This window comes from Oncorhynchus nerka, unplaced genomic scaffold (genome assembly GCF_034236695.1).
Source record: "Oncorhynchus nerka isolate Pitt River unplaced genomic scaffold, Oner_Uvic_2.0 unplaced_scaffold_993, whole genome shotgun sequence".
Classification (NCBI taxonomy): Eukaryota; Metazoa; Chordata; class Actinopteri; order Salmoniformes; family Salmonidae; genus Oncorhynchus; species Oncorhynchus nerka.
The window spans coordinates 48,098-60,000 of record NW_027040299.1 but is presented as its reverse complement, the minus strand read 5'-3'; the positions used below and the strand labels follow the sequence as shown (position 1 = coordinate 60,000).

The following is an 11,903-nucleotide window of genomic DNA, read 5'->3' as shown; positions in this document are numbered from 1 at the left end:
TCTCTCTCTCTCTCTCTCTCTCTAGGTGTTCGGAGGGTTCCTGGTCAACCTTAACTCCATGTTGTCTCTCTCTCTCTCTCTAGGTGTTTGGAGGGTTCCTGGTCAACCTTAACTCCATGTTGTCTCTCTCTCTCTCTGTCTCTCTCTCTCTCTCTCTCTCTCTCTCTCTAGGTGTTCGGAGGGTTCCTGGTCAACCTTAACTCCATGTTGTCTCTCTCTCTCTCTCTCTCTCTAGGTGTTTGGAGGGTTCCTGGTCAACCTTAACTCCATGTTGTCTCTCTCTCTCTGTCTCTGTCTCTCTCTCTCTCTCTCTCTAGGTGTTCGGAGGGTTCCTGGTCAACCTTAACTCCATGTTGTCTCTCTCTCTAGGTGTTTGGAGGGTTCCTGGTCAACCTTAACTCCATGTTGTCTCTCTCTCTCTCTCTCTCTCTCTCTCTCTCTCTCTCTCTCTCTCTCTCTCTCTCTAGGTGTTTGGAGGGTTCCTGGTCAACCTTAACTCCATGTTGTCTTGGTTGTCATGGCTGAAATGGATCAGCATCTTCCGCTACGGACTAGAGGTAGGAGGGGGATAGAGGTAGGAGGGGGATAGAGGTAGGAGGGGGATAGAGGTAGGGGGGTAGAGGAAGGGGGGTAGAGGAAGGGGGGTAGAGGAAGGGGGATAGAGGTAGGGGAAGGGGGGTAGAGGAAGGATAGAGGTAGGGGGATAGAGGTAGGAGGGGGATAGAGGTAGGAGGGGGTAGAGGAAGGGGAGGGGTAGAGGTAGGAGGGGGATAGAGGAAGGGGGAGGGGGTAGAGGAAGGGGGAGGGGTAGAGGAGGGGGAAGGGGGAGGGGGATAGAGGTAGGGGGAGGGAGAGGAAGGAAGGGAGGGAGGGATCGAGGTAAAGGAGGGAGGGAGGACTGAAAGTAACCGAGTCTACATGTAATGCTCCTATTAGATAATTGGACAGTCTGATGGTCCTATTAGAGAGTTGGACAGTCTGATTGATCGTCCTATTAGAGAGTTGGACAGTCTGATTGATGGTCCTATTAGAGAGTTGGACAGTCTGATGGTCCTATTAGAGAGTTGGACAGTCTGATTGATGGTCCTATTAGAGAGTTGGACAGTCTGATGGTCCTATTAGAGAGTTGGACAGTCTGATTGATGGTCCTATTAGAGAGTTGGACAGTCTGATTGATCGTCCTATTAGAGAGTTGGACAGTCTGATTGATGGTCCTATTAGAGAGTTGGACAGTCTGATTGATGGTCCTATTAGAGAGTTGGACAGTCTCACGGTCCTATTAGAGAGTTGGACAGTCTGATTGATGGTCCTATTAGAGAGTTGGACAGTCTGATTGATGGTCCTATTAGAGAGTTGGACAGTCTGATTGATGGTCCTATTAGAGAGTTGGACAGTCTGATTGATGGTCCTATTAGAGAGTTGGACAGTCTGATTGATCGTCCTATTAGAGAGTTGGACAGTCTGATTGATGGTCCTATTAGAGAGTTGGACAGTCTGATTGATGGTCCTATTAGAGAGTTGGACAGTCTGATTGATGGTCCTATTAGAGAGTTGGACAGTCTGATTGATGGTCCTATTAGAGAGTTGGACAGTCTGATTGATGGTCCTATTAGAGAGTTGGACAGTCTGATTGATGGTCCTATTAGAGAGTTGGACAGTCTGATTGATCGTCCTATTAGAGAGTTGGACAGTCTGATGGTCCTATTAGAGAGTTGGACAGTCTGATTGATCGTCCTATTAGAGAGTTGGACAGTCTGATTGATGGTCCTATTAGAGAGTTGGACAGTCTGATGGTCCTATTAGAGAGTTGGACAGTCTGATTGATGGTCCTATTAGAGAGTTGGACAGTCTGATTGATGGTCCTATTAGAGAGTTGGACAGTCTGATGGTCCTATTAGAGAGTTGGACAGTCTGATGGTCCTATTAGAGAGTTGGACAGTCTGATGGTCCTATTAGAGAGTTGGACAGTCTGATTGATGGTCCTATTAGAGAGTTGGACAGTCTGATGGTCCTATTAGAGAGTTGGACAGTCTGATTGATGGTCCTATTAGAGAGTTGGACAGTCTGATTGATGGTCCTATTAGAGAGTTGGACAGTCTGATGGTCCTATTAGAGAGTTGGATCTGATTGATCCCTATTAGAGAGTTGGACAGTCTGATTGATGGTCCTATTAGAGAGTTGGACAGTCTGATTGATGGTCCTATTAGAGAGTTGGACAGTCTGATGGTCCTATTAGAGAGTTGGACAGTCTGATTGATGGTCCTATTAGAGAGTTGGACAGTCTGATTGATGGTCCTATTAGAGAGTTGGACAGTCTGATTGATGGTCCTATTAGAGAGTTGGACAGTCTGATGGTCCTATTAGAGAGTTGGACAGTCTGATTGATTAGAGAGTCCTATTAGATTAGAGTTGGACAGTCTGATTGATGGTCCTATTAGAGAGTTGGACAGTCTGATTGATCGTCCTATTAGAGAGTTGGACAGTCTGATGGTCCTATTAGAGAGTTGGACAGTCTGATTGATCGTCCTATTAGAGAGTTGGACAGTCTGATGGTCCTATTAGAGAGTTGGACAGTCTGATGGTCCTATTAGAGAGTTGGACAGTCTGATTGATGGTCCTATTAGAGAGTTGGACAGTCTGATGGTCCTATTAGAGAGTTGGACAGTCTGATTGATGGTCCTATTAGAGAGTTGGACAGTCTGATTGATGGTCCTATTAGAGAGTTGGACAGTCTGATGGTCCTATTAGAGAGTTGGACAGTCTGATTGATGGTCCTATTAGAGAGTTGGACAGTCTGATTGATGGTCCTATTAGAGAGTTGGACAGTCTGATTGATGGTCCTATTAGAGAGTTGGACAGTCTGATTGATGGTCCTATTAGAGAGTTGGACAGTCTGATGGTCCTATTAGAGAGTTGGACAGTCTGATTGATCGTCCTATTAGAGAGTTGGACAGTCTGATTGATGGTCCTATTAGAGAGTTGGACAGTCTGATTGATGGTCCTATTAGAGAGTTGGACAGTCTGATTGATGGTCCTATTAGAGAGTTGGACAGTCTGATTGATGTCCTATTAGAGAGTTGGACAGTCTGATTGATGGTCCTATTAGTCCTATTAGAGAGTTGGACAGTCTGATTGATGGTCCTATTAGAGAGTTGGACAGTCTGATTGATGGTCCTATTAGAGAGTTGGACAGTCTCACGGTCCTATTAGAGAGTTGGACAGTCTGATTGATCGTCCTATTAGAGAGTTGGACAGTCTGATTGATGGTCCTATTAGAGAGTTGGACAGTCTGATGGTCCTATTAGAGAGTTGGACAGTCTGATTGATGGTCCTATTAGAGAGTTGGACAGTCTGATTGATGGTCCTATTAGAGAGTTGGACAGTCTGATTGATGGTCCTATTAGAGAGTTGGACAGTCTGATGGTCCTATTAGAGAGTTGGACAGTCTGATGGTCCTATTAGAGAGTTGGACAGTCTGATTGATGGTCCTATTAGAGAGTTGGACAGTCTGATTGATGGTCCTATTAGAGAGTTGGACAGTCTGATGGTCCTATTAGAGAGTTGGACAGTCTGATTGATGGTCCTATTAGAGAGTTGGACAGTCTGATTGATGGTCCTATTAGAGAGTTGGACAGTCTGATTGATGGTCCTATTAGAGAGTTGGACAGTCTGATTGATGGTCCTATTAGACAGTGATCGTCCTATTAGAGAGTTGGACAGTCTGATTGATGGTCCTATTAGACAGTGATCGTCCTATTAGAGAGTTGGACAGTCTGATTGATGGTCCTATTAGAGAGTTGGACAGTCTGATTGATGGTCCTATTAGAGAGTTGGACAGTCTGATTGATGGTCCTATTAGACATTGATGGTCATATTGGAGAGTTGGACAGTCTGACGGTCCTATTAGAGAGTTGGACAGTCTGACGGTCCTATTAGAGAGTTGGACAGTCTGATAGTAATAGTGTGTTTATTCTCTCCCTCTGTCTCCCCATCAGGCGGTGACCATTAATGAGTTTAAAGGACAAATATTCTACAGCAACACAACCATGTAAGTTGACCTCTCACTCTCCTTTCATTCTCTCTGTCTTCTCCTTTCATTCTCTCCTTTCATTCTCTCTGTTCTCTCCTTTCATTCTCTCTGTTCTCTCCTTTCATTCTCTCTGTTCTCTCCTTTCATTCTCTCCTTTCATTCTCTCTGTTCTCTCCTTTCATTCTCTCTGTTCTCTCCTTTCATTCTCTCTGTTCTCTCCTTTCATTCTCTGTCCTCTCCTTTCATTCTCTGTCCTCTCCTTTCATTCTCTGTCCTCTCCTTTCATTCTCTGTCCTCTCCTTTCATTCTCTCTGTCCTCTCCTTTCATTCTCTCTGTCCTCTCCTTTCATTCTCTCTGTCCTCTCCTTTCATTCTCTCTGTTCTCTCCTTTCATTCTCTCTGTTCTCTCCTTTCGTTCTCTCCTTTCATTCTCTCTGTTCTCTCCTTTCATTCTCTGTCCTCTCCTTTCATTCTCTCTGTTCTCTCCTTTCATTCTCTCTGTTCTCTCCTTTCATTCTCTCCCTTCATTCTCTCCTTTCATTCTCTCTGTTCTCTCCTTTCGTTCTCTCCTTTCATTCTCTCTGTCCTCTCCTTTCGTTCTCTCCTTTCATTCTCTCTGTCCTCTCCTTTCATTCTCTCCTTTCATTCTCTCTGTCCTCTCCTTTCATTCTCTCCTTTCATTCTCTCTGTCCTCTCCTTTCATTATCTCCTTTCATTATCTCCTTTCATTCTCTCTGTTCTCTCCTTTCATTCTCTCTGTTCTCTCCTTTCATTCTCTCTGTCCTCTCCTTTCATTCTCTCTGTCCTCTCCTTTCATTCTCTCTGTCCTCTCCTTTCATTCTCTCTGTTCTCTCCTTTCATTCTCTCTGTTCTCTCCTTTCATTCTCTCCTTTCGTTCTCTCTGTCCTCTCCTTTCATTCTCTCTGTCCTCTCCTTTCATTCTCTCTGTTCTCTCCTTTCATTCTCTCCTTTCATTCTCTCTGTTCTCTCCTTTCATTCTCTCCTTGCATTCTCTGTCCTCTCCTTTCATGCTCCTCAGCCATCCATCTATATGCCGACACCGCCACCGTGTGGAAGATCTCTATAATTCAACATCTATCTACTCTCCCTCTATGTACTCAACTCCCCCCTCTCTCTCCTCTCTGTCTTCCAGGGGAGGTGTACCTGGAGACCCAGGGAATAGACTACAGCACCTGGGGTTTCTGACCTTTAACCCCTCTCTCTCTCCTCTCGTCTTCCAGGTGAGATGTACCTGGAGACCCAGGGAATAGACTACAGCACCTGGGGTTTCTGACCTTTAACCCCTCTCTATCTTCCAGGGGAGGTGTACCTGGAGACCCAGGGAATAGACTACAGCACCTGGGGTTTCTGACCTTTAACCCCTCTCTCTCTCTGTCTTCCAGGGGAGGTGTACCTGGAGACCCAGGGAATAGACTACAGCACCTGGGGTTTCTGACCTTTAACCCCTCTCTCTCTCTCTGTCTTCCGGGGGAGGTGTACCTGGAGACCCAGGGAATAGACTACAGCACCTGGGGTTTCTGACCTTTAACCCCTCTCTCTCTCTCTCTGTCTTCCAGGGGAGGTGTACCTGTAGACCCAGGGAATAGACTACAGCACCTGGGGTTTCTGACCTTTAACCCCTCTCTCTCTCTCTCTCTGTCTTCCGGGGGAGGTGTACCTGGAGACCCAGGGAATAGACTACAGCACCTGGGGTTTCTGACCTTTAACCCCTCTCTCTCTCTCTCTCTCTCTCTGTCTTCCAGGGGAGGTGTACCTGTAGACCCAGGGAATAGACTACAGCACCTGGGGTTTCTGACCTTTAACCCCTCTCTCTCTCCTCTCGTCTTCCAGGGGAGGTGTACCTGGAGACCCAGGGAATAGACTACAGCACCTGGGGTTTCTGACCTTTAACCTCTCTCTCTCTCTCTCTCTCTCTCTCTCAGTCTTCCAGGGGAGGTGTACCTAGAGACCCAGGGAATAGACTACAGCACCTGGGGTTTCTGGCAGAACCATGTAGCTCTGTCTGGGATCATTACGGTGTGTATGGTCTTGGCCTACATACAGCTCAGACGGATCAACCGCTGGAAGTGACACCGGCCGCAAGAATAGAATCATAGAATCAGAACTACACCTTCTGGAACAACAGGGGCTGTGAGGAGACACACATCACAAGAATAGAATCAGAACTACACCTTCTGGAACAACAGGGGCTGTGAGGAGACACACATCACAAGAATAGAATCATAGAACACACATCACAAGAATAGAATCATAGAACACACATCACAAGAATAGAATCAGAACTACACCTTCTGGAACAACAGGGGCTGTGAGGAGACACACATCACAAGAATAGAATCAGAACTACACCTTCTGGAACAACAGGGGCTGTGAGGAGACACACATCACAAGAATAGAATCAGAACTACACCTTCTGGAACAACAGGGGCTGTGAGGAGACACACATCACAAGAATAGAATCAGAACTACACCGTCTGGAACAACAGGGGCTGTGAGGAGACACACATCACAAGAATAGAATCAGAACTACACCTTCTGGAACAACAGGGACTGTGAGGAGACACACATCACAAGAATAGAATCATAGAACACACATCACAAGAATAGAATCAGAACTACACCTTCTGGAACAACAGGGGCTGTGAGGAGACACACATCACAAGAATAGAATCATAGAACACACATCACAAGAATAGAATCAGAACTACACCTTCTGGAACAACAGGGGCTGTGAGGAGACACACATCACAAGAATAGAATCATAGAACACACATCACAAGAATAGAATCATAGAACACACATCACAAGAATAGAATCAGAACTACACCTTCTGGAACAACAGGGGCTGTGAGGAGACACACATCACAAGAATAGAATCAGAACTACACCTTCTGGAACAACAGGGGCTGTGAGGAGACACACATCACAAGAATAGAATCATAGAACACACATCACAAGAATAGAATCAGAACTACACCTTCTGGAACAACAGGGGCTGTGAGGAGACACACATCACAAGAATAGAATCAGAACTACACCTTCTGGAACAACAGGGGCTGTGAGGAGACACACATCACAAGAATAGAATCAGAACTACACCGTCTGGAACAACAGGGGCTGTGAGGAGACACACATCACAAGAATAGAATCATAGAACACACATCACAAGAATAGAATCAGAACTACACCTTCTGGAACAACAGGGACTGTGAGGAGACACACACCACAAGAATAGAATCATAGAACACACATCACAAGAATAGAATCAGAACTATCCCTTCTGGAACAACAGGGACTGTGAGGAGACACACATCACAAGAATAGAATCAGAACTACACCTTCTGGAACAACAGGGACTGTGAAGAGACACACATCACAAGAATAGAATCAGAACTACACCTTCTGGAACAACAGGGGCTGTGAGGAGACACACATCACAAGAATAGAATCATAGAATCAGAACTACACCTTCTGGAACAACAGGGACTGTGAGGAGACACACACACTCTCCACTCCAGTTCATTGTAATATGGTTGTATGGTACGTTTTGTGTTGTAGTGGTGTACTTATGTTATGATGTTGATGTTGTTTTTTGGTGCCTTAATACAGTCTAAGTCCTGTCTGTGCCGGGGGGGGGGGTTCTACTGAGCGATGTGGAATTGTTTTAAGAAGGTCAAACCAAGGATCTTCTTGTTTTTTGGTGCCTTAATGCAGTCTTAAGTCCTGTCTGTGCCGGGGGGGGGGGTTCTACTGAGCGATGTGGAATTGTTTTAAGAAGGTCAAACCAAGGATCTTCTTGTTTTTTGATTTAGAGTTTTAAGACTCCTCGAGGTAACAACAAATATATATAAAACAAATATTTGATTAACATTTTTATTTGTCCTTACTGCTATTAGCCCATAGAAACACATTGAATAACAGATAGTCCTTACTGCTATTAGCCCATAGAAACACATTGAATAACAGATAGTCCTTACTGCTATTAGCCAATAGAAACACATTGAATAACAGATAGTCCTTACTACTATTAGCCCATAGAAACACATTGAATAACAGATAGTCCTTACTGCTATTAGCCAATAGAACACATGGAATAACAGATAGTCCTTACTGCTATTAGCCAATAGAAACACATTGAACAACAGATAGTCCTTACTGCTATTAGCCAATAGAAACACATTGAATAACAGACAGTCCTTACTACTATTAGCCCATAGAAACACATTGAATAACAGATAGTCCTTACTGCTATTAGCCCATAGAAACACATTGAACAACAGATAGTCCTTACTGCTATTAGCCCATAGAAACACATTGAATAACAGATTAGCCAATTTGAATAACAGATAGTCCTTACTTAGCCAATAGAAACACATTGAATAACAGATAGTCCTTACTGCTATTAGCCCATAGAAACACATTGAATAACAGATAGTCCTTACTGCTATTAGCCCATAGAAACACATTGAATAACAGACAGTCCTTACTGTCCTAGAAACACATTGAATAACAGATGTCCTTACTTATTAGCCCATAGAAACACATTGAATAACAGATAGTCCTTACTTGAATAACTATTAGCCCATAGAAACACATTGAATAACAGATAGTCCTTACTGCTATTAGCCCATAGAAACACATTGAATAACAGATAGTCCTTACTGCTATTAGCCAATAGAACACATGGAATAACAGATAGTCCTTACTGCTATTAGCCAATAGAAACACATTGAATAACAGATAGTCCTTACTAGAACACATGGAATAACAGCTATTAGCCCAATAGAAACACATTGAATAACAGATAGTCCTTACTGCTATTAGCCAATAGAAACACATTGAATAACAGATAGTCCTTACTGCTATTAGCCCATAGAAACACATTGAATAACAGATAGTCCTTACTGCTATTAGCCCATAGAAACACATTGAATAACAGATTCACTACATGGAACAGCCGATAGATCCCCAAACAAAATGTATAGGAAGTTTGTTCTGAAGTGTCTGTCCGATATCTGAGAGATAAAATTAAGATCAGGAAACGTTTGTATTTTCTTTAACGTGTATTCAACCCCTCGTTAGTGTGTAGCCCAAACTGTTCAGATGGGCAGTACCGACGACCACAGACGAGTCCCAAACCCTCTCGTTGGGGTCGTAGAGCAAAACGGAGAACACCGTTCTGTTCGTGAGAGTCTCGTCTTTCCCATAATAGTTTTGAAGGCCGTTTCGGACGCCTACAGACGAACTTTGTGAGCAGACCGGTTTTCAGGATGTCTCGTGGCCTTCTGACAAACACCATTCTAGCTCTGTTAACCTTTCACCTTTAGATGAGGAAGTGTGACATCGTCAGAGGCGGTGGATTGAGACACATCCAATGCAGAAAAAAACGGATATCTCTAGTTTTAAACTGAGATTCTTATAGGGATTTGTGTGTTAAGCTAATTCGATTTCATTGACTCTAGGGGTTATTTTCACGTCCGGATGAAAAGTGTGCCCAAAGTAAACTGCCTGCTACTCGGGCCCAGAAGCTAGGATTTGCGTATTATTAGTATATTCGGATAGCAAACACTCTGACGTTTCTAAAACTGTTTGAATGATGTCTGTGAGTATATCAGCACTTATTTGGTAGGCAAAACCCCGAGGACAAACCAACCAGGAAAAGAATTGAGGTCACTCTCTTTTCAATGGATTTTCTATGGGGATCTAGATTACTAAGGCACTTGCTTGCGGTTCCTATAGCTTCCACTAGATGTCAACAGTCTTCAGAAATTGGTTTTATGTTTTTCCTTTGAGAAATGAAGAAGTAGGGCTGTTCAGAACGAGGGTCGAGTGTAGTGTACTGTACTGTTGTGGTTGGGGCGCACGACCTGAAAGCTCGCTCCACTTTGTTTTTATCCGCTACTGAACACAGTTTATCCCGTTTTAAATTTTATTGATTATTTACATTTTAAAATACCTAAAGTTGGATTAGGAAAGTTGTTTGAAATGTTTGGACAGCGTTTACAGGTAACTTATTAGATATTTTGTAGTCATGCTGGGCGAGTTGGAACCAGTGTTTTTTTTAATCAAACGACGGAATTAATCGAACAAAAGGACCATTTGTGATGTTTATGGGACATATTGGAGTGCCAAAAGAAGAAGCTCTTCAAAGGTAAGGCACGAATTATATAGTTATTTCTGAGGTTTGTGTCGCGCCTGGCGGGTTGAAATATTATTGTCATGTGTTTGTTTGATGGGGTGCTGTCTTGGCAGGGACTAATGGGGATCCATAATAAACCCCAGGAAGAGTAGCTGCTGCCTTGGCAACAGGAACTAATGGGGATCCATAATAAACCCCAGGAAGAGTAGCTGCTGCCTTGGCAGGGACTAATGGGGATCCATAATAAACCCCAGGAAGAGTAGCTGCTGTCTTGGCAGGGACTAATGGGGATCCATAATAAACCCCAGGAAGAGTAGCTGCTGCCTTGGCAACAGGAACTAATGGGGATCCATAATAAACCCCAGGAAGAGTAGCTGCTGCCTTGGCAGGGACTAATGGGGATCCATAATAAACCCCAGGAAGAGTAGCTGCTGCATTGGCAGAGACTAATGGGGATCCATAATAAACCCCAGGAAGAGTATCTGCTGCCTTGGCAGGAACTAATGGGGATCCATAATAAACCCCAGGAAGAGTAGCTGTTGCCTTGGCAGGAACTAATGGGGATCCAGATCCATAATAAACCCCAGGAAGAGTAGCAGCTGCCTTGGCAACAGGAACTAATGGGGATCCATAATAAACCCCAGGAAGAGTAGCTGCTGCCTTGGCAACAGGAACTAATGGGGATCCATAATAAACCCCAGGAAGAGTAGCAGCTGCCTTGGCAACAGGAACTAATGAGGATCCATAATAAACCCCAGGAAGAGTAGCTGCTGCCTTGGCAACAGGAACTAATGGGGATCCATAATAAACCCCAGGAAGAGTAGCAGCTGCCTTGGCAACAGGAACTAATGAGGATCCATAATAAACCCCAGGAAGAGTAGCTGCTGCCCTGGCAGGAACTAATGAGGATCCATAATAAACCCCAGGAAGAGTAGCTGCTGCCTTGGCAGGAACTAATGGGGATCCATAATAAACCCCAGGAAGAGTAGCTGCTGCCTTGGCAGGAACTAATGGGGATCCATAATAAACCCCAGGAAGAGTAGCTGCTGCCTTGGCAGGAACTAATGAGGATCCATAATAAACCCCAGGAAGAGTAGCTGCTGCCTTGGCAGGGACTAATGGGGATCCATAATAAACCCCAGGAAGAGTAGCTGCTGCTTTGGCAGGAACTAATGGGGATCCATAATAAACCCCAGGAAGAGTAGCTGCTGCCTTGGCAGGAACTAATGAGGATCCATAATAAACCCCAGGAAGAGTAGCTGCTGCCTTGGCAGGAACTAATGAGGATCCATAATAAACCCCAGGAAGAGTAGCTGCTGCCTTGGCAGGAACTAATGGGGATCCATAATAAACCCCAGGAAGAGTAGCAGCTGCCTTGGCAGGAACTAATGGGGATCCATAATAAACCCCAGGAAGAGTAGCTGCTGCCTTGGCAGGAACTAATGAGGATCCATAATAAACCCCAGGAAGAGTAGCTGCTGCCTTGGCAGGAACTAATGAGGATCCATAATAAACCCCAGGAAGAGTAGCTGCTGCCTTGGCAGGAACTAATGGGGATCCATAATAAACCCCAGGAAGAGTAGCAGCTGCCTTGGCAGGAACTAATGGGGATCCATAATAAACCCCAGGAAGAGTAGCTGCTGCCTTGGCAGGAACTAATGGGGATCCATGTGGAGTATCTCTCTCCAGGTCATCATCTGTTGTTTAATTCAT

At 44.5% G+C, this 11,903-nt stretch overlaps 1 protein-coding gene across 7 annotated transcripts in view; it reads left to right on the top strand.

Moving 5' to 3' along the window:
* Positions 1-7,921, top strand: part of LOC135570290 (broad substrate specificity ATP-binding cassette transporter ABCG2-like) — a 68,153-nt gene extending 60,232 nt beyond the window's left edge. For 5 of the 7 annotated variants that reach the window (XM_065016407.1, XM_065016406.1, XM_065016403.1 and 2 more), the window contains 3 exons: positions 468-557; positions 3,996-4,048; positions 5,974-7,921. In XM_065016407.1, coding sequence (XP_064872479.1) covers positions 468-557; positions 3,996-4,048; positions 5,974-6,121 — 291 coding nt within the window. In that variant the 3' untranslated portion in view covers positions 6,122-7,921. Of the gene's footprint in view, positions 1-467; positions 558-3,995; positions 4,049-5,175; positions 5,329-5,973 lie in introns of those variants that run through there. The other 2 variants (XM_065016408.1, XM_065016409.1) reach the window with 2 other exon arrangements.
* Positions 7,922-11,903: the final 3,982 nt, after the last annotated feature.